The 24180-nt window shown below is 37.0% G+C and overlaps 1 protein-coding gene across 1 annotated transcript; it reads right to left on the bottom strand.

Annotated features, from left to right (window-relative positions):
• Window positions 1-291: 291 nt before the first annotated feature.
• Window positions 292-22720, bottom strand: LOC127938693 (myomegalin-like). The gene is given in 37 exon segments (XM_052535501.1): window positions 292-921; window positions 1766-1856; window positions 2221-2267; window positions 2343-2481; window positions 2712-2843; window positions 3497-3693; window positions 3802-3894; window positions 4017-4145; window positions 4343-4464; window positions 4583-4754; window positions 5212-5337; window positions 5439-5570; window positions 5655-5834; window positions 6736-6879; window positions 6994-7238; window positions 10207-10261; window positions 10355-10590; window positions 11097-11529; window positions 11656-11688; window positions 11691-11756; window positions 12366-12430; window positions 12432-12481; window positions 12560-12815; window positions 12892-13004; window positions 13006-13046; window positions 15619-15688; window positions 15819-15938; window positions 16011-16289; window positions 16381-16575; window positions 16659-16838; window positions 16928-17065; window positions 17646-17750; window positions 17852-18220; window positions 18380-18472; window positions 19246-19365; window positions 19517-19654; window positions 20888-22720. Coding segments are annotated over 37 exon segments (6453 nt in total). The 5' UTR covers window positions 22073-22720; the 3' UTR covers window positions 292-757.
• Window positions 22721-24180: the final 1460 nt, after the last annotated feature.

The raw sequence follows: 24180 nt of genomic DNA, 5'->3' as shown, positions 1-24180 counted from the left end.
ATATATATATATATATATATATATATATATATATATATATAACAAATCAAATAACAAAAAATAAATAAAGTGCAACAAAAAAAAAAGTGAAAAAAGGTCCATCAGGAAGAGCTGATACAGCAAATAAAAATAAAAATATAAAAAATATTTTCTATAAATTTTTTGGACCAAAACTAAACAGTAATCAAAAATACTCTTCAGTACAAGAAAATTATAAAACAGGAAAATGTTAAATGTTAAAACAGTAATAATAATAATAATAATAAAAGAAAGAGAAAAAAGGAAATGAAAGACTCTACTACAGGTTTAATAGAACAAAACACAGCAGAGGGTTAGTTCATTAAAAGCAACAGACTCAAACTTTGGCAATAACACAAAACAAACATGTCTTATATTCCAATGTCAAGACTACAGCAGCAGGCTTATTGAAATATTATTGCACCATCGGTCTTCAGCTCGTCCTTGGGGTGACTTTCATTTACAGTGTAGCAGGTCTGGCTGGTAGCACAGTAGTATTATAATTACACATGAATTGTGTTGCTGGTTCATTATAAACCCTAACACCAAACACAAACCCATGAGATGTTACTTTGGTTGGAGACATGATTGATAATCCAAACATCTAGAATACTAATCTTATCAAATGGAACTTTGAGAGCTTTTTGGTGGTTCTTATATAATAAATAAAGCTAACTGATAGATCTAGAATGATAGATCTACACATGATCCATGGACAACTAATGCATCTTAGGGTAAATTAATACGACTCTGATTCCCTCAGAGAGAGAGAGACAGCAGGACTCAGTCTGGAGTCTGTTCTGCAGGGCACCTGTCTGTCACTCCACTGATCCTGAGCATGAGGGGTCACAAAATTCCAACCAAGAGAGGAGGCATGTTGGAGGGAGGCTCTTGAGACCTCACCTGAACAAAGAGAGCAACGATCATTCTTAAATAAGAAGCTTTCCATCACTAATTCTTAACTGTGCCATTAGAGTACAAAGCAAATGGTGTTATTGAGGCCAGCATACTATGTGATGACTAAATTACTGTCAGGTCTGACTAGTCTCAGTGTGTGCAATATTGAACACAAAAATGGTAAGAGCTGACTGACATGATCAGTTCCCATATGACCGGCTGGATTCCACTTTATTTTCCCAGAATGCCACAATAAACGCTTCTGACAAGGATCTGGAGTTTGTATTACAGAAAGTGTTTTGTTAATGAGATACAGGCTCTATTCATACTGCAGGTGAAATTCTATTCAAAGTGCAAGTTATACTACCATTTAAAGTTTGGGTTCAGTACAGTTTTTTTAAGAAATACCTTTATTTAGCAAGGACACGTTAAATTAATCAAAAGTCACGGTAAAGACATTTATAATGTCACAAAAGATTTCTATTTCAAATGTTTCTTTTGATCTTTGGTTCATTGTAGAAGTTTTGTATCACAGTTTTCACAAAAATATGAAGCAGCACAACTGTTTTCAACATTAATAATAAGAAGAAATGTTTCAGCATATTTTGAATGATGTTTAGAGTGTCATGTTACACTAACGAATGTAATGTAACAGCTGCTATTTTTTTTTTTTGCTAATAAAAAAAATTTAGAATTAGAATTTAGAATTACTACAGTTTTTACTGTATGAAAAAAGGTGTATGACACTTCATGCTGATGGTCAGACGTCTGGTTACATGAGGTCAGGCATGCATGTGTTGCTAGACAAACACATACACACTAACACACACATGTACCCAGAGCGCAGTACCTCTATCAGACCAGGAAGGAGTGGATGAGAGCGAACGGAAGGATGAAGGGAGAGGGGTGCAGCCTAGAGAGGTAATCTTGAGTTCATTCTTCTGGAATAACTCAGAAGACATAGAAATACACAGATGGAAAATAATCCGGTGAGAAAGAACTGGGGATAAAGCCTTTAATCGTCTGATTGACTCCTTTGGGTTTCCAGGCATGCAATATACAGGCATGCATTCATAACCAATTGTGTTTATTTGTAAAGCTTGTGTATTTTTGACAGAATTAGCACAATCAGATGCTAAAGATAACATAGTCCAGTAATCAGGCGCTGTTTAAAAGGCTTTTAAGTGTAAGTGCTCAGAAAAAACGCATGTCAGAACAGCACGTCCATGATATCACACACCCTACATGCTTAAAGCTGTAAAAAAAAATAAAAAAATGCATGTATGAATGATAGAAAAGACTCACCTCTAGATTTGAGCGAGCTTGTTTCAACACATCACGTGTTCTTGACACTGGATACAAATAAAATAAAGTGAAGAGAAGAACAATAAACATGAACAAAGAGAAGAGAGGAGAGATTAACTCACATTGATTGACGATGAATTGCTCCATGCTGTCTTTAGTGCGACTGGAGGTCCTCAGATTCTCCATCGTGTCCCTGAGCAGCTGCTCTTGATCAGACAACTTGCGCCTCAGAGTGAAAACCTCTTTTCTCAAAGACTGCTCCTACACATACACATTTACAAGAAACCCTTTAGGATTACACCAATAACAGACATTCAAACATTTTTTATAAATGGTTTAATTCATTCCTGGATTCCTTATCTGTCACTGTCAGAGTGGATTTCTCGAACAGGTGCATGTAAAAGTGATATCTCAAAGGAGCACAAAAGTAAATACTGTTTCCGAGAAATATTGTAATAAGTTAATTGTTTAATCTCTAAGTGGCCTCTGACCTTTCTGAGCTGCTGGGCCGTGGTCTCAGTGCAGGGCAGAGACGCCTTCCAGAATATTCTTAAGAGAGAGCTTGTCTCCTCCAGAATCTGCTTCAGTGTTTTAGTGCCGGTGTGCAAGTTCTTCATATAACCCTGTAGAGGAGAGACCGTGTTAATTTAGTATGATTAATTATTTTTAAATCTAAAAAATAACATATTTATTCATACCCATGGCAATCTGACTGAAAAAAAAAACTACAGATAATATAAACTCAATTCTAAAACAGACAGTAGGTCAGTGATGTGTTCATGTTCGAACATATGGAAATTAAAAATGCACTGCAAAAATTCTTATTTTAAGAATTCTTAAAAAATCTTCATTTTTATTTTGAAGGGATTTTCTCAGCAGATACTGCAGTGATGATTTGTGCCAGGGATTCATCAGCCAAACCCCTTTTGACTTCAAATATTTACTTAAAGTACCCCTGAGATTAATGTTAAATACAAATGTTTTTGCATGTTCATTGTTCTCTGATTAATGGTCACATCACATGAAGGTAAAGAAGTTTTTTATTGTTTATATATTTTTATATTTATGTAATTAAATTTTTTTAATGATTTAATCATTAGCTTTTGATCAACCCATGGGGAAACTCTGATGTATGCAATTAATTAATTTAATTTAATCATAAATTTAATTCCATTTGTATTAATTTGTCAGCTCTACTAAATAAATATAAATCTCTGTATTGTCCGTCCACTCAAATCACATCAGCCTTTCGTCTTAAATCATATTTTATACTGACCTCTGGTAGTTTTGGTGATCCTGTGCTGGACTGCATTGCCTGCTCCATGTTGCGGATAACAGCCTTCCCTTCCAGTAGTTGCTTCTGAAGGGCACTGAAGTCATCCACGTGAGCAATCATGTGAAGCCCAGTCATGCAGCCGAAGGAGCTGTCAGGGGCCTCAACCTCAAGAGCTTCAGCACCAGACTTAGATGAGTCTATTTAAAAAACATGCATTGATTAATCATTTTTCTGTGACATCAATTTACTCGAGTGAGTTTAGATCTTATATAAAACATCAAAAGTGTGTTATATAAAACTCTTACCACTAACAGAAGACTTTGGGTCATCTGGTTCCACAGCTGGTGAAGCAGGGCTGAAGAACCCTGTATCTCGAACAGGAGGAGATGGTGATTGGTCTACAGCAGACACTGAGACAAGGGTAAATGAAAATATCATAAATATGTCTCAAGGCATTCATAAACATGTGAATTAAAGTCATGATAAAAATGTGATTGATTATTATAATTGGTTTTCTCACCGAGAAAGAGCTGTTTCCTGGCTGAGGGACAGGGAATACTCTGGTCCAGCCTCTCTCTCAACTGCTGCGTCAACAAATGTATGTTAGACTCTCGCTCCCGTAGGTCAAAGTTCAAACTCAATCCTGAGCCTAGAGTAGTACAGGGTACAAAACAAATTAATAAACCATCAATAAAATCATCAATTTTGGCCAACCTATACTCAATCTAAAGCAAGATGGACAAGATTTTTGCTGTAAATTTCAATCTAGTACAAATTTTAAATGTTAATTTAACTGTAGAGATTCAATGGCTTTTTGAGTATCAGACAGGGGTATCTGTTTCTTACCCGTGCTGCTCTCAGTACAGCCACAGACTCTCTGATACACCTGTAGTTCACACTGCAGCGTGTGCACTAGACATTCACACTCATTCAGCTGCTGCTGGAGAACATTCACTTCATGCTGTAACCTGTTCACAGATGTATACACACAAATATTATTCAGTCAGTTAGTCTGCCACATTTTAGTCCAGAGCAAAATCTGGTTTTGCGGAGGTTACAAAGGGCTCTTGTAGTCTGACACTGTACCTGGCGCTGTTGTCCAGGCTGTTCTGTTTCTCTTGTTTGAGCTGCAGTACTGCCTGAGCCTGCAGCCGTCTGCACTGATCCGCCCATCTGTCGGCTTCTAGCTCCGCCTGCTTTAACTGGCCACGCCCAGACAGAACCGCCTCTCTCAGCCGCTCCATCTCTTTACTTCCTTCTGCATGTGAATGCAAAACATCTCAAGACTCAGGAAACACTGCCTACATTTCCATTACTTGAAACAAACATTAACTGAAATAAAACATAAAAAACGTATTTTATTGCAGCTAGTCTATTTTTCATTTAGATTAACATGATGCACTAAAATAACTATAACTGAATTAAAAATGAATAAAAACTATGAATAAAATGAACTAATAAAAAATATCGAATAATAATCAATGACAAACAAAATAGAATTACTAAAACTTTAGAACTTTTTTTGGAATTATAACATTTAATGAACTTTTTTTATTTCCAAGATGAATGCCTATGCTGAATGTATACTGTGTGTACTAAGCGATATTTTTCCACTGTGAACACTGAGAAGAAACTTTGCTTGATCATTTACACTTAATATATATTAAAGCTGGTATGAAGTATTCCTTATGAATATAGTATGACTAAGATCTTACCTGTCCTGGCCTGCTGGAGTTGGTTCTGCAAGGCATCATTTTCCTCTTTCAGAGATCGAATCTCATTGGACAGCTGACTGGCAGAATCAAGACCTTGGATATAGATGTTAGTGGGCGCTCCACCTGCTAGTGAAAGGTAAGAGAAAATATAGACACATTCAAAACATACAAGCAATATATAATATAAACAAACTGACTGGGTGAATATGATTGTGTGAATCTCTGACCTCCATTTCGGCCAGAGGAGGCCAATCTCTCCTCCAGCTGTTGTCTCAGACGGTCATTGGTCTGGATAGAGTCTTCTAGACGCCGCCGGAGTGTGCGAATCTCCCTTAAGTGTTCTTCCATCAATTCTGCACCTAAAGCATTGATTAAAAAGAGAAGGATAAGTTTTACAAAACGATATATGACAACAATATGTTAGGATTAGAATGAACTCTAACCTGTATGGCCTGACTGATACCCAGAGGAACCAGAGGACACGTCTCCATACGTGCCTGGTCTTAAAGGTGACTGCTCATAGGCATGATGGGATAGTGGGTGTATGCTATTATGGTCAGGCTGAGTATGGGAGACCAATGGAAATGCAGGAAGGGGTTTGATCTGAGGACCATGGTAGCCTACTACCCGGATAAGAAAACCAAATATTATGGAGAGAATGTAAAAGTTTTAGTATATACATTATTGGTCAAAGTGTTTGGGGTTGGTAGGATTTTTTTATGTTTCTGAAATCCTTTCAAGAAGTCTCTCATGTTCACTCTGCCTGCATTTATTTAACCAAAATACAGTAAAACATTAATATTTTAAAATATTATTACAATTTAAAATAATGGTATTCTATATTAATATTTTCAAATGTAATTTTTTTTTTACAGTGATGGCAAAGCTCAATTTTCAGAAGTCATTCCTCCATCACACGATCCTTCAGGAATCATTTTAATATTGCAGATTTTTGGTCATTTTTTAATTGTTATCAATATTGAAAATATTAATTATAATATAATGATAATATAAATAAAAGAAGATGCAGAAGGGGATGAAGACAAATGTGATCTAATCTCCCAATGACTGATTTCAGTAATGTATGAAAATTTAGATGCAAGAAATAACATTTTGCATGCTAAAATCTCATTTTCATTAGTAAATTGTTTCTTCAATTCAATCTTGTATAGAGGATGTTGGGAAACTTTTATGGGAGAAATGAGATTAAGGAAAATTTAGTGCTTGAACATTCAACAACTGCATGATGCATCAATGACTTCATAGGTTTGTATGACAACAGTTGTGGAGCTTAACATTTCTATGAAAAGAGCAAGCTTTTTTCCAAGACTCTTTTAAATGGAAAGTTCATAGTGATATATTTATTATTTATTTTAAATAAAAACACCATATACAGTATAAAAAATAAAAAAACGTACTGACCCCAAATTTTTGAACGGCAGTGCACATAGTGAAAAAAATAACATTGTTATGATAGATATTAAAAGGGCATGTGTGTGGTTTGGTACCCCTCGCTCTTCCTACCTGTCTGTGCTTGGGTTTCCATTGGCCTACGTGGTGTGCAGTGCATGCTGGGAGAGGTTATGAAGGACTGGTGGCTGTGTGATGAAGTGATAGATGGAGGTTTGGATGGATGTAATGATGCTGGGCCTCTATGATCGCACGAGTCTGAAACAAAACAGATAGACAATGAAAAAAGGAGGATGAGAAACTAACCAGAATATGATGAAGGGGAGGGAACATAATAAAATATAGAAATATGATTTTAATAAAGTCAAAAACCTGTTGCAATTCTCGCTGCTTCCTCCTGGCCATATTTGCTTGCAGCGTCTAGCTTGGAGCACAGCTCTAGATCCTCATTGGTTGAGCCATGACCATCTGACACAAAAGAGGTCCTGTCTGACTGGTCTGTAGCCACAGAGAGGGCATGACTGCTAGTAGACGTATCCAATCGTGGTTGTTGCTGGTCAAGTTTGGAGCGTAGTGACTCAATGAGCTTGTCCTTCTGTTGTAGCTCCTTACTTTGCCTGAGGACAGACAAAAATGACATTTAGCTTTGTTTGTATTAAAATTGAACTTACTCTCTGCCATAAGGTGACAGTGAGAGACGTCTGTAAGCCAATCAGAAGCAATATGATGCTTAATGTACAGTGTAGGACCAATTAGATTTCACAGTGGGCGGGGCTACCCAGCTGCAGAAATACAAACCAAATGCTCAACAAAATATCCCGTTGCTTGTTGTGGTGATGGCTAATTACTCGGGTTATGACAAAAACAAACAATAAGCACAATCTGCAAACACAAGAAATCTATAATTACACTGTCAGAATATAAAAGTTCTCACTTTTCAGAATTACTCAAAACAAAAAAACTTCTGCAATAGCCACTTATGATTACTTTTGTTAATGTGGCACATCCATATGATGAAGCAACTGTGTCACGCTTCTCCTCTTCTGTAAGTCAAAACAGCTAAACTAATAAATGTAAATGCCAGGATCTGATCAATTTAGCATATTAAAATAATTTCTGAAGGATAATGTGACACTTAAGGCTTGAGCAATGGTTGCTGAAAATTCAGCTTTGCCATCACAGGAATAAATTACATTTAGTTTTTAAAAAAATTGTAAATTTACAGTTTAAAAAAGTTTTATATTGTAATATTACTTTACAAAACTGCAGTTTTTACTGTATTTTGCTCAATCAAATGTTTTGGTGAACACAGAAGACTGCTTTTAATTCTTAACAACCCCAAACTTTTAAACAGTAGAGTACAAAAATACAAACATAGCTTTAAATAGTCACATTTTACGATTCTTTTCAATTTTATTTTTAAAACCTACTCCTGTAAAACACCTCAAAGCTCTTACTCCTCCATTTGTCTGTGCAGCATTCTTCTCTCCATTTCTATCTGCTTCTTGACGATGGCCAACTCTCTCTTCTGCACCTGCCATTCCCACAGAGAGAAGGAAAAGAGTGATTCGCGGTACAAGGGGCTGCTTTTGGACAGCATGGACCTCCACAGCGGAGCCATGGCCCCCTCGACCTGCCTGAGCCCTTATCCTCCTTTGAGACCCAGTCACAACCACTTCATCCTGGCTTTCCAAACCCTTGGCTGGCTGCGAAACAGAGGAGCAGGTCAAGGGCAGCAGGACCGGCAGTCGAAGTAGCGGCAAATCCAGAGATTACATATCCCACGTTTTGAGAGACAGATCTGTTTTGTTACCAACCCACAACAGAGTTTTAATACATACACAAAGGCAAAAATACTAATTGCTGTGACATCCAGCGTGGTCCTCCTCAAACTCCTCTTCCTTTTCAAGTTCTTCCTGGACAGCAGATCAAACACATCCTTCAGGAACTAATAATGACAAAGCCAACTTTAAATTCCATTCGTCTCGATTTCAAAGAAACTAAAGCCACTGATGTTGAATGTTCAGTAAGTCCTTTTTCTTGGAGACCAGTTCCTCTGTGCTTTTCTATTTATTCCCAAAGGAGGAAAAGGGTAATCAGAGTGTCTTCCTGAAATGTAACGTCCTTCCCCATGAGCTCTCAAACACAACAATCCCTCATGGTGAAGTGTGCGAGTATGCGTGGTCCTTCCTGTTGGGCTGATGTGTTCCTCTGTGCATAAACAGGGTGCTTCAGTCAAAAGGGACACATCTGTGTTCCAATAAACAAACATAAAGCATATCCAAACTCTTATACGCTTATAAAATTAGTCCTTGTTGCTCATGGTTGCATCAAGTTACTTCTTGTTTCTGTATGGTGTAATATCCGTAACCAAGCAAAATGAAAACCAAAGAGTAAATCCACTTCCATGGACAGGATAATGTCAATGTCCTCTTTTGCCATTCAGTCACGCTCTTCTTTCACATGTGGTCTTCTTCCATTGTCTTCTCATTTTTATCGCTCTCTCTTTCTTTCTCTGTCAGCTTTAGCTGCCTCTGACCTATTTCACTCATGAGGTTTTAATAACTTAACCTGATTAGTGAAGGAGTCAACACCCAATCCAGAGGCTGGTGGTCACAGCACAGCTACCAATCAGGACATCAAACCGATTCAAATCCCCTCCGTTTTCACTCAATTACAAACCCCAGCTAAATGAGCTGACTGGCAACAAAATACGGTTAAGTCCAGGCGTGCATCTGGTTGGCCATCTGCGCACCCTTTCGTTCTCTTTCACCTCATTAAAGGCTGCAATATTAGAGACAAACAGACATTTCCAGAAGGAGATTACACACTGGAAATCATGTTTTTTTTTTCTGGCTGTGAGCTTCCATTGTAGCTCAATTGGTAGAGCATTGCATTATCAAGCGCAAGGTTGGGGGCCCGATTCCCCGGGAACACATGATAGGTAAAAATTGATAGCCTGTTTTAATTTTTCCATCATGACAGAGCTACAGAGAAAATAAGAGAAGTGGATGTTATGAGCACTACCAGATCAACAAAGAAGGCTTTAAACTGCAATTAAAACCATGACAGATCCACTGTGATGCAAGAAGTGAATTATCTTATTAGTTAAATGTACCCTTGGAAAAAATATTCATGATTTTGTGCAGTAGGGATGGGAATAATAAAAAACAGAATGGTTTAGTTTCCAGTTCCTCTGAGCTATCCTCAACAACTTCTTTAACAATTCAGGAACACTTTAGAATAGTTAACACTCGTTAACTATTAACTACGACATTTCTCTCTATAAATTCAAATATAAATTTGCTGCTTATTAATAGTAAGGTAGTTGCTGCAATATTTGATTCTTGAAAAGATGCTTTGCTAAAGCACTCCTCAAAGGCTCTTTATTGGGAGTTTAAACTGAAATTTGTGTCAGCACAGTCGGTCAATATAAAACAAATCTCAACAAATCAATATGACCAATGTGCTATACTCATCACATGTTCTGGCTGATTTAGTGTACTGACAGCAATGGGGAACCTGATTCAGTTCTGAAGTGCTATAATGACAAGGCATGATCAATAACATGTTCAGCTGACTCACCGTATTGCAAGCAGCTCGTGACCTGACTTGTTATCTGGGACTTCAGAGTGATCCCCTGTAATTTGATAAAGTAATTAATTGCAATGTTTTTGCAGAAAAACTCTGATATTATCAGATGTATGTTGGTAATTATGCATTTTTCACTCACGGCCGCTGATCTTGGTGCTGACTCTCTGAGCGAGTGAGATGCTCTGGGAGAGCTGGTCTCTGAAGCTCTGTCCCATGTTGTAATCAATGTCATTAGAGCGCAGCTGCTCTTCAAAGGTCTTGGTGGTGTCTCCCAGGGTCTGAGTCAGAATATGGCACACGCCACGGCCCTCCCGCATCCTCTGAAGCAGGTGAGACAGCTCACGGGCCTGTGCTTGGATCAGCGTGTCAAACTTACTGCAGGGAGAAAAGTGAAAATAGCAGTATTACTTACAGTGAAATTACAGTGACATTGTTAGTGCTATCAACTGATTCAATTTTGAACAGAATAAATTACACGATAAACTGATTAAATAAAAAAAGTATAAGTTTCACATCATGTTTAATTGTTCGGATGGTAGTAAAATCTTTTATTATGGAAATATATCATAAATATAACAAAAATACCATTATATATATATATATATATATATTTATACACACACACACACAAACATACATACATACATACATACATACATATTGCTATAAAAAATATTTTCTATACATTTTCTATAGCAGAAGAGAGAATTTACTATAAAAATGCCATATACATTAAATGAAATATATATAAAAAAACTACACATGATAAATTACAATAATCTTACATTTTATTGAATTTATGTTACTTTATACATATTATAATCTAATTGGATTTACATAAATATTATTATATTAACATCACATGAATGTACAGTACTCACCCCAGCCGATTCACAGCTTTGCCATCTTCTGAATGACCTTTGCCCTTCTTGAGCTGCTCCTCCAGTGATGTCACACGGGAGACGAGCTCCTGCAACTCTCGGTCTTGCTTGGGCTGGCGGAGGAGAGACTCGAAGCCATCAGACGACAGCCAGCCCTCGTCCTCCTCAGCTGTACTCTGTGCCTCAGAGTTATCCAGGCCCCAGCTGACCTTACGAAGAGAGCTGACTGGAGTGTGATCGCGTGTTTGCGTCTTCAGGCTACGGATCAGAGCCTGAGATTGGGAGAGCTGACCATGCAGGTCCTCTACCAGCTGCTGCAGGTATGTCACATCATGTTCAGTCATCCCAGAGTTCAGTTAACTGGGACCACCCCACCACTGAGAGCCCCCATCATGATAAGAGAGAGATGTGCACAGCTCCAGATCATCAAACTCTGCAGCAGAGAAAGACATATTTGTTATTTACAAGAAGTTGTTTTGATATAGTGTTTAAAAAGTAAAATTAAGCACCACAATTTTAAGACATAACGCCCCCTAGTGGTAACTCCAAATGAGACTACCTGGGCTGCTGGTCTCTTCTCTCTCTGCAGTCACGTCTCGTACCCCAGATCCTGGATGTCCACCTGGACCTGCTTATTGTCCTGCTGTACTGATGTTTCTGCTACACGAAATACCAGACAGATAGGTGTTTAAGGAACTGAAACATTTCATATAATGCTTTTTTATTTATGTTTGTGAGTCAGTGTTAATAACCATTTTTTTTCCTACAAAATATACTTAAATTATTATAGTAGATTTATTTATAGTATTGTTTTACTGTATAGTAAACAATAGTATAAAATAGTATATTAATCAAACTATAGTATTGAAGTAGTAAATATAATATTTCAATATATAGTATTTTGTCAGATTTATTCATTTTAGTCCATTTTACTCAAGCATTTTACATGGCGTCTGATTATATCTGCAAAAGAATCATTTCAGTTATCAAGTTATCAACAATTCAGTTGTCACAAATTCAGATAATCTATATAATCATTTTAATGCATCAACATTTAATAAATTTTTTTTAGAAAATTGTCATTGTTTTGAAAACCTGCTCTCCTGAAATAACTAAACATAATCAAATGCACTATTTTGACCATTTTATTTTATATACATTCTGACTATATACATTTATGTAATTTTTGCTTTTTAGGAAATATGAGCATTATTTGTTAACAAAGATTTCTATCAGCAGTTTCACTGATGAGCTTGTGCGATTACTCACTGAGCAGTTCTTCTGACACCACGAGTCTCTCCTGAAGCTCTCTGCTCTCCTGCTGGACCTGCTCAGTCAGACTTCAGTCGCACTGTCTTGTCACACACTGGATCCCTTTCATTGGGCTGAAATACAAACATGTATGAAAGTTTGAAGTATAAACCCATGGACGATATTAACCTTCAGCTGTAAAGCAAACTCACCTCTACACCAACTGCATCCACCAGCTGTCCGTCGGACTGTCCATCTGACATGCTCTTCTGTCCATCATTCTGAGGCCTTCTTCCTGTCACCATAATCTTGAGCTCTTCATTTTCAGAGCGTAGAGTAAAGAAAACTTTCCTGTTTTAGGAGAACCTGACACACACACGCTGGGACTTGAGCTCCATCAGTTCTCTCTCTACTGCCCTCTTCTGCTCCACCAGCAGCTTGATATAAATGCAAAATATTTCAGATGTGCTGTATTTATATTACACCTTCAGACATAAAACTACATACAGTATATAAAATATATGAATGACTTTGACCAAAATACATGCAGTACTATAATGCTTTCAACATGTTGTAATGTACCTGTACACTGCCCAAAGCCCGAGCCGTCAATTTGGAGCACTCCTCGTCTATGGCACAGTCTGCAAACTCACTATTTGCAGTCTTCATCATCCTCCTCTCCATCATCTGATATAAATCCTAAAGGAAAAAGTGTTGCATTGTTAGTGCAAAAATACACCCAAATGCTTTTATACAATACACTTATGTTGCATGTGTGTCTATGGAGACTAGTGGAGGCTCATCTTACTGACAGTGGGCTTCTCTGAGTAACCTTTCATCTGCAGCATATTCACAAACTATTCTACCATAAAACCAAGCTAATCCAGCACCATATTGACTCTCAATGACAAAAAGATTCTTCAGGCCAGTATACAACAAAAACAAGTTGAAAGACTCAAATACTCAAAACTCAGCACCACCCAGTTCTGGATTCATTACAGTACTGTAGAAGTTAATATGATTTGTACAAGTTAACAGACTATTCAACAAGTTTTTTTATTATTATGTTTTTGTCTAACTTTAAAATAGAATAAAAAAAAAAGGGTAACACTTTACAACAAAGTTCATTAGTTAACTATTTTAGTTAATATGAGCTAAGAATGAACAATACTTCTACAACATTTATTAATCTTAGTTGATGTCAATGTCATAATTTACTAATGCATTATTAAAATCATAAGTTGTGCTTGTTAACATCAGTTAATGTACTGAATTAACATGAACTAACAATGAACAACAGTATTTTCATAAACTAATATTTAAAAAGATTAATAAATACTGTAAAAATGTACAGTTCATCACATTAACTAATGGAACCTTATTGTAAAGTGTTACCAAATAAAGTGTTAGTTTAAGTATATATATATATATATATATATATATATATATATATATATATATAAACTGCAGTGATACTGGATTTTAGAAAGAGGTATAGCTGTTTATAGCCAACAAGATTCTACTTTTAAGTAATATTGCAAATACTTTTTTTATAAAGTGGAAGCTGCTAACACTATAAATTAAGGAACTAATGCTTAGTGTGCAATGCATTTATTTTACAAATGGACAGAGTAATGTGACAATTTCACGACTGAGATTTGTTATAAATTCAAATCTACTGGCTTCTGTTAAGGTTTTAGAACCTGGATTGTGTGTCACAGGACAATACTGAGCAATGAGCTCCATTGTGTGTGTTGGACAGTGTCCAAAACGGCATGTTTAAGACTTATCAATTATTTTAGCTGCATAATGCATATACTGTATGTTTCATATATAAATGATAAATTAAATATATTAACAAAATGTGTTTGGTTAGGTTTACTGTGCAGCTTTTAAACTTGGAACTGGCACACTGATTGTGCTTGTGACTTTGGGAAATGGAAAACAATGAAAAGAGAAGAGAAAGATGTAGAAGAGAAAAGATCAGCCCAAAGGCCCACTATGTCCCAATATAAATAAACACATTTTCACCATATCACCCCATTGTTTTTTTTCTTTTGATTGAGTATATTTCATCAAATAATTTACTGAGAGTCAAAATGATCATGGTACATATCAAAAAAAAAAAAACTTATCAAAAAGCACAACACACATATTATGTAAATGTCCATAAAGGCATTAGTTAGGCAGTAACGTTATGTATTCAACTCAATACTAATATGACATGTACATGACATGAATACTATATGACATGCTACAAACATCAGTTATTATTATGCATGCAGAGACACACTTCTGTGACCCTGGACCACAAAACACGTATTAAGAGTCAATTTTATAAATCGAAATTGAGATTTATACATCATCTGAAAGCTGAATAAATAATCTATTCGATGTTAGGTTTGTTAGAATCAGACAACAACATCTTGAATCTGACAGTGCAAGAAAATCAAAATGCTGAGAAAATCACCTTCAAAGTTGGCCAAATTAAGTGCTTAGCAATGCATATTACTAATAAAAAATTAAGTTTTGATATATTTACAATAGGAAATTTACAAAATATCTTCATGGAATATGATCTTTACTTAATATCCTAATGATTTTTTTTTTTTTTGCATAAAAGAACAATCAATAATTTTTGACCCAAATAGTGTTTTTTTTTTTTTTGCCTATTGCTAATAAATATACCCCAGTGACTTAAGACTGGTTTTGTGGTCCAAGGTCACATATATTCTCTAAACATACTGAATAAATTATTATTCTAAAACAACAAAGCAGCACTTAAATACAATGAAACTGTTATTTTGTACTTCAGTCTTTCCAGAGTGCATTTTTACAGGGTTCTACAGTGACAGTGAAATAACATAAGACCCACTTTTTAAAGTCCTCAAATTTATATATTAACTTTTTGTTTTTTGCTTTAAATTAAAAAATAACAGTTAAGCATGTGGAATATTAGAAGAATTAGCTCAAATACAAATGATTAAATCTATTAAAAACAAAAAGAAACATTCAAAAACTTCATGCACACGGCTAAGATTAAATATAAGTAAAAATTATGTTGTTAGAATTAATAACGATAGCATCTACAAGATTCTAGTGGCTTCAAATAACTAAAAATGCACAATTCAAGTTGTTCCTAATTCAGACACTGGTTAATCTCAGAACAAGCTTATCTAGCAATTATAATCGCAATGCAATGCACAAAGCATCATGTTGTCCTCTGCAACCAGGAGGCCACATTACAGACCAAACTGCAGCCTGCCCCCACCTCCAAAGTCAGCATTAGATTTAGCCCCATGACCTGTTTCCATGGACACCAGTGGATCCAATATAGCCTGCTTAAAAAATAATAATCATACAAAATAGGTATGAACAGTTGAAATTGTACAGTACCAAACAAGTCATGTAGTTTAATGCTCATTCAGCTTATTTCCTTTAAGCTCAGGATTGTTTTGTTGATATGCTTACCGTGTGATTACTGCAGGCAGGGTCCTGATGTTCCACCTTCTCCCTCAGCATCTGTACATCTTGGGTCAGTTGCTCTACTAGTGGTAAATCTGACGGATCCACCAACTGCATCTGCAAGTCCTGAATAAATCAACTCAATAAACACCCACACCTACAAATCTCTAATTTTCAACTTAAAGGCTAGACACAAACCTTGATGATTTCCTCTTTGATGCTCAAAGTCCTGCTCAAAGCCTCTATATCTGAGGCCTGGGTCTTGAGTTGGTCCTGGTGGGATGCCAGGGTGACATGCAGGGCAGTAAGCTGGTTCTGGGCCTCTCTTTCTCTGCGGAGAGTCAGTCGGAGCTCATCCTGAAGAGTTTGTGTGTCTGCTTCAGTTGACTGTGGGCTAGCCGATCGAAGTTGCCTACGTAGCTCCTGCAATCGAGCGGTCTGTTCGGCTATCACCTGACCCACACGCCCCGCAGAATCCTGGGAGATTGAATGTGATGTTAAAGAGTGATTTAAAGCTCAGGAGGTACATTCGATTGTGTTACGATGTCTGTCAGTGGTAGAGTGTTACCCTGATGTACTGCTCTCTCGCATTGATGGTGTTGAGCAGGTCTTGGATTTGTGAGTGATGCTCTTGAGTCTGTCTGCTGCGGTCCGACAGCAGCTCCTGGAACAAATGTTCCTTGAGCTGAAGCCGAGAATTCAGCTCCTCAGCCACCTCATTGGACCCGACTGACACTTTACTGAGAAGGACCGCAGTCATGTCCTGCAGAGAGATGCATGTTGGACAGAATGAAGCTAAAGAGTTTAAAAGAGCACACATGTGCATTATCTGAAGTGTGCATTCACCTTCGCCTCTTTGGTGTGTGTGTGCAGTGATGTCTGCAGCTGACTGATTAAAGTGTCCCTTTCTCTCAGGCTGCGCATGTGTGACTCTTCTTTCTCACGCTGAATGCTCTGAGCATTGTGCCAGGCCTGACAAACTTGCTCCAGCTCTAAACCTTTCCCACGAAGCAGCAACTCCAGACTCTGTACAGATTAGAAGATGAAAATAGTTATGAACAAATCATAATGCTGATATTCACAATTTTGGCAGCATGCAGGTGTGACACGAATACCATGATTGTTTCTTCATTGTTGGACAGCACACACTGAAGTTTCTCCAGGTCTCTCTCTTTCTCTCTCAGCAGCAGTTGCAGTTTACGCACCTCGTCTTCCTTCTGTTCCATGCACGTGAACTTATCATCTATCGCTCTCTGAGACAGGCGATGCAAAGGTTAGTGATTCATACACAATAGTAATTCAAAGGAAATAAAAAATAAAAGACATAAAATACCCTTCAAATGTTTGGGTTTCTTTTTTATTTTTATAAATACATCATTCATACTAATTAATTCAGCAGTGAAGCATTAAATGGCTCAAAAGTGACAGTAAAGACATTAATAATGATTTCTATTTCAAATAAATGCTGTTCTTTTGAACTACATAAAAAATTCTTGAAAAGAATTATATCACAGATTTCACAAAAATGGTTTTTAACATTGATTAGAATAAGAGATGTATCTTAAGCATCAAATATAACAATGATTTCTGAAGATTCACGTGACAATCTGACAATCTTTTTACTGTATTTCTGATTTAATAAATGCACCTTTGGTGAGCATCTTACCATCAACAAACTTAGTAATGTACATATATCTAAATGATTTAAAATAATAATATTTCTTTTTAATAATGATAATTATTATTATTACTATTAATATTATAGACAGCAAGTTTATTTGATCTATTAAGCACTTGTTTTGTAAAATAGTTTGTTTAAATGTATTTATGTACCTCCAGTACTCGGTCTCTTTCCTGAATGCGTTGTTTTAGCTTGTGGATGAGGTTGTCTCTACTCCCAGCATGCTCTTTCTGACTATCCACCGGCTCACTGTAGTCCTGATCAAACAGAGTGTATAGCATCAGAGGTTAACATCCTTAGCGAAAGTTTATCTGTACAAGGACTTGATTACTATCAAAATGTTCTTTGCATGTCTTACTTCTATCAGACGTTCTTTGTGCTCTAGTGAGGTCTTCAGATCCCGAATAGTCCTCTTTCTCTCCTTAACCTCTTTCTCCCTCTGTTTACATTCGTCTCTCCATTTCTCCTCCATTTGTTGTACCTCAAAGCGAGCCTTCTCTAGAGCAGCCTGTAGATCCTGGTTGTGCCTTTCTGCCTCCTGGTGGTGTTGCAGGGCTCTCTGCAGGTCAGCCTGTAGGAGCTGGTTTGCATGAGCCAGGTCTTCTTCTCGCCTCTGGCCATGCTGCTGTGCTCTTTGAAGGCACTGCAGCTCCAACTGGGCTGAGAACAGAGAGCCCTGGAGGTCCAGCAGATCGGCCTGCAGACGACCCGGAGCCTCTCCAGACACCTGTGCCAACAAGCAGTCAAGCAATTGGGAGAAAGAACCAGATATCCAAGTCATTCTCTAGTGACAGTAATAAAAATTACACTTAACAGAACTGATTCAAACGGATTTGAGAGTAAACAGGAGTGTGATCTTTAAACTTTACTGAAGGAGGATGCCCACCTGCTGCAGCTGAAGCTGGGAATGGTTGTTCTGTTGCGTCAGAGAGTGTAGAAGTTCCTTCTGCTCTTTAATGAGCTGGCGGAGATCAGTAATCTAGCATGAAAATACATTATTTTCATTAACATAGTTTGAATCTCATTTTCAAAAAATAAGGAATGTATCAATTAAGTATTGCAAATAGATCTAATCACACACTAATCACATGATTTATCATAGGGCGTTTGAGATGTTTATGTAGAAAAATAAAAGCAAAAGCTTTTATGTTATGTAAAAATGTGTCATTTTTTGATAATGTCTTCAGCTTTTTAATTGTTAGTTTTATCAAAAAGTTGTCACCTAACACTTATTTTACCTCATTTAACATCCATAGCTTGAAAAGTGAATTTCATTGATTAGAATATCATTTAATTTAATTATATTAATTATATAAGTATATAATGTTACATATATAATTAAATGTCAAATATATTATAAATTCTTTCTATTTTTTTGAATGCCTTTACCTGTTACTTGATGTTTATTATTATAAATGTTTTAATTATAATAATAATTATTATTATTATTAGTTAATTATAATTTAATCTATGTTCAAAAACTTCAGAATTTAAACTCCTTTGCAATGTTTGGAGCAGAAACATAAGAATTCTTACTTCGCTAATACTAAAAATGTGTTTCTGGGTCAAAGTGACTCAAAAAGATTACATATTAATATGCAAAGTTCAAAGAACTGATTTTAGATTATATAATTATCAATTAATGTGGCTATATGACTTCAAACGTAACTTTTCCCATACTTTAACTAACTAGCCCAAATGCCAAAGAGTGTGTTTCAAGCATGTGAGGAAAGCCTTTCGGGGCAGACATACCTCACAGTCTTTAGTGTTGAGTGAGTCAGTCAAGGTCTGTATGCTTCTCTCCTGACCACATGCTGCTTCTCTGAGAGAGCGTAGTTCACTTTCCATGTCCCGAAGCCTCTGCTGTAACTTCTATTGACACGCACAAACAAAAGACCTGAGCACAATAATGATTTAATGATTCTCATACCTGATGAGACACAACAACAGTACACCTTAATAACTTGACAGTCAAATGACAAATAACTGTTGCTTGATGAAACATCACATTTGTTGTCAGTACCTTATTACTGCCCTCGCTGTCTCGGATCTTGGTCTGGAGAGACTGGACCTGTTGTCGGGCCGTCTGCAGCTCGCTCACACACTGGCCCGCTGTGTTCTCGTATTCTGCCAGTTGACACTGCTGCTCCTCAATCAACCTCTGAATCAGACAGTTCATAGAAACAAATATTAAAACAAGATTACAGTTAATTGATTCAGAGAAAGAGAGAGAAATTTATTAACATCTGATTTGATCTGAAATTAAAGTTGTCTTTTCTGCTGATGCAAGCAATATCAACTGGCCTGACAAAAATAACATTAATCAATCCAATCATACTTTTATAATTTCCTACTCAATATTCATGTTATAGAATGTAAATGTATTCAAAGTGCTGTTTCATGTTTAATCATACAAAATCTATTACTGAATAAAAAAAACTATTAATGTTAGTGAGAGGACACATGCAGCCTCTACAGCTTCCTCAGGAAGTCCTATTTTTACGTGACAGCATGCCATTCACTTCCTTGTTTTTCATTTTCACTTATCATTCTGTCTCTATTTACTGACATAAGGTCTTATAATGATTAATATAAAATGAGTCTCTCTATAATAAACAGAGACTTTACTGTTCGCAAAAAGTAGCACTGCAGTTAAAGGATAATGTTTCTGAGCCCTGTCTACAGTAACATAAAGTGATTACAAGTGGCTTTTCATAGTACAATACTGCTTACCGTGAACACTAAATATCAGATTACACATACTTACTGTTGCTTTATATGTCATTACATAAGCACAATCAGAGTTTACCTATTAATGGGTTCAATTAAAAACACTGTATTGCCAAAATGATCATATATCATACTTCACACTGCTGTTGGCATATCCCTCAACAGTCAACACTATTGTGGAAACAGTGATTTTTTTTCTCCTCCAGAATTCTTTGACAAATAGAAAAATCAAAAGAGCAACATTAATTTGAAATGTATATTATTTGTAACATTTTAAATGTTTTACTATCATTTTGAATCAACTAAATGCACAATTGCTGAACAAAAGTATCTTACTGACCCTAAAGTTTTGATTGGCAGTGTAAATATGATCTCTTTAGAATAAGCCTGTGGCAGGAAGCACTGTTGCTCTCAACTGTATTTGCTAGGAAGATGATGGGTAACCTAGTAATCAAAAGCAATCAGAGAGGTCTGGGAGGAAAAAAAGCCTGAGGGAGTTCTTCATCTGCTCATCTAGTTTATGCCCTATGAATTCATCTTCCCCGTTTAATATATATTGTACAAACAGAAGACGTTTTTCAAACATTCCTCATTTATTCCCCCTTTTCTTCATTCTAATGGGTTTCTGAGGTTTTTCTGAGATCCCTTGGGTCTTCCTGTTTACCTTCTGAAGGCCCAATGGCTTGCACTGCACATAATCATCCAACCACAGCTCTTCCATTTCTGCCAACTCAAGCTGAAGCTCCTGCTGGATACTGGAAGGAGCATCTGGAAGATGTGGAGAAATAGGACACTCTATCCCAATGGGAGGCACCTGTAGCAGAGGGTAAGAACTCCCCATTGGTGTAGTGATAGGTTTGAGGAGCACAGGAATTCGACTACCTCTGTGACTCTGAAGAGGGTGATATTCAAAGCTTTTAAGCAAGCTGAGGGCCATATCAATTCCACAAACATAACTAGGCATCTTGATGGCAGATTGTTCCTCTTCAGACTCTCCCTGCACGGTGTTAGGATGGGTTTTTGGATAAGATTCTTGGGTGACATCAACAGCAGTGTCCAAAGACTCCACAGAGGAGGCAGGACTCACAAAGACTGAATCACTGGGTTGGCGAGATTGATTGTTTTTGTCAGGTTCCGTGTCTGGTGGAGGAGTGGATGGGATGGTTTCTTCAGCGCTGTCCTGAACACTATTGGAGTAACGTGTGGTGGGCCCGCAGGAAGTGCTCCGACCCACTTTCCTGGGAACCTTGCAGACAGCCTCGTAATCTGAATCTGCCACTCGCAGTGCAGCACACCCTTTGCACTTCCTGGGACGGGGACCTACAGTGCCATCTGCTGCCACATGGCACTGATGAACAAGGCATTGATGGTCTTGAACCTGCTCCTGAGTGCTGCCATGCTCAGCCCAGGACTCATAAACAGAGTATGCCAGATCATCCTGCAATAGAGCGTTGTATTCAGCTTCAGCTATCCTAGAGAAGTCAAATACAGAAGAGTCTGCAGCACCGCTATCCACTCCAGAGTCATCTGCATTGTTTTTGCGGTAGAGTCCACCAATGCACTGCCTGAGCCTGTCTTTCTCCAACAAGAGCTTCTGCATCCGTTCAATGGACAATGCCTCCACCCTGGCGATCACAGTATCGAAGCGGTACATTCGGTCCAGCATGAAGGCACACTTGCTGCAAGCAAACTCTCCCCTGCCATCTCGGGTCATTTCCCTGCCCAATGCGTGGGACAGCAGCACCTGCAGACTCAGCTTGGCCGTTGGGTGGAAGATCCATCGCCGCTGGTTCCCATACAGCTCTCTTGCACAGATGCGACACACATCCTTCATCTTTGAGTCCAACATTATAAATCTTCAATTAAATAATAATCTACAGTAGTTTGTGACAAGAGCCAAAGTGAAAATTTCACGGCATATAAAGTTCCTAAATTTCCATTCTTCTCCAGTCCCCAGCAATGGAAAATAAGACATTAAAAAATAACGCAAAGTATCTATATTCAAAAATATAATTAGAAATTATAACAATTTCATGTCACTTTTAATCATAGATAAGATGACGCCTTTAATGCCAGTCAATACACTAAATCTGAAAGTTGAACTATTTTATATGCCCTTTCTAACGTTCTTTAAATAGATATATCGCTAAAAAATAAATTTCGGTTTTGATTTCGATGTCGAGATGCTCGTCCTCGTCAAAGGAAATAAAGATGCATGGTTAGTCCTTCACTCTCGAGCTCCAGATTATGTTTCATTCGCTCTTCTGTGAAGACGCCGACATGACAGTCACAGGACATCATTTCCCACCGCCCGACTCCGGTTTAAAAACGTGTCAATTTTAAATAACCACCATTTGCCGAAATGTAGACGGAAATAATATCATATTCTGTCCCCGAACAGTCACACTAAAGGTTGATGGTATTTTGTTCATAATACGGTTTCCGACATACAGACAGCGGAGCAGCAAACGATGTGGCAACAGTGAGACAGGGGAAATCGGCGCATACCATTTTCTGGACAAAAGGGGGGTCGAAAACAAGCGTTTCTACAGTGTATCTTACTTTTTAAAAAGTATTAACGGTTTCTATCTTCTTAACACGCACTAATATTACATTTATTTTATAAACTGCCGTTTTATCGCCCGTTGTTTGTCAACAGTGTTTTTGTAGATTCTTCGAGCACCCCGCGGTGTACACAGTGGTACCGGTCGCACACAGAGAACAAGCCAGAAGCCAAGCAAACGATGATGACACTACTACTTTACTTATTTCCATTTCGACAAAGAAATGCAACTGAGAAAGTGATTTTGTTTTTCCGACCTATACTGGTTTCATAATATCTATCTATCTATCTATCTATCTATCTATCTATCTATCTATCTATCTATCTATCTATCTATCTATCTATCTATCTATCTATCTATCTATCTATCTATCTATCTATCTATCTATGCCAATAGTTTTATAGCATCTTGAGCACTGCCCAACAGACAAGCCAAGCTAGTGCTTAATCATCCATTTCAGGCCAATGTTATTGATATGCATAGAAAATTATCATGGCTGTTAGTGAAGGATAAATTACTTTTATGACTGCTGGTATATTTTCACAAGGTAATCAAGTATCATACAACATGCTTTTTCTTTGAAAAGTTTATACATGTGGGTTTTAGGCATGATTATAAAACATGTCAAAGTGAGTAGGCTAAGGCTCAACTCTGTTTACCATGTCCACAAACAAATTTGATGAAAAAGGCTGTTTTATCATGGGTCTGCTGCTTGGAATAGGTTTCCATAAATATACAAAAGATTAATTGCATATAGACTATGTGTTTCGAAGAAAATGTGAAGATATGCTTATAAATATGTAGATATCTATAATAACAATTAATTTAGTGATGTAACCATATTCAAGACTGTAATGTAAAAAGCATTCCAGGTTAGGATCTAAATATTCGTGGTTACATTCCTGAATTGCAACAGCAAAACTTGTGTGGATAGATGGATCAATCTCTTATTAGTTAATATTAATTATATTGATTATAGATAGAAATAACTGAGTGATGTCATGTTATTGGTGGTATTTGCACATTCTGGAAATTGTTTGGTTTCTCAATGTGGATTTTACATTCGAATGTCTCTAGAATTTAGACAATGGAGACAGAACACCATAACACCACTGAAACACTAACTACCCTTAATCAAAAACGTATTTATCCTAATCAGGCAAATTTAGCCTTATCTCATTGTTTATGACAACCAGTGATAGTGATGGCAAGGGGTTCAGAGAAAGTAAAATTAATGCTATTCTGTGTACAGTGTGATGTAATTGATTGTTTATTTTTAAGCTTAAACCCAAGTCAAACAAGAGAGTGAATACTGCATATTTCTTTACTCCTATTTTTCAATGGCATGACAAATTGTTATTTATTATTATATTTTTTTTTTTTTTGCAAAGAG

The sequence above is a fragment of the Carassius gibelio genome, chromosome A20, assembly GCF_023724105.1.
Source record: "Carassius gibelio isolate Cgi1373 ecotype wild population from Czech Republic chromosome A20, carGib1.2-hapl.c, whole genome shotgun sequence".
Classification (NCBI taxonomy): Eukaryota; Metazoa; Chordata; class Actinopteri; order Cypriniformes; family Cyprinidae; genus Carassius; species Carassius gibelio.
The sequence above is the reverse complement of the archived record's forward strand: the minus strand, read 5'-3'. Positions and strand labels throughout refer to the sequence as shown.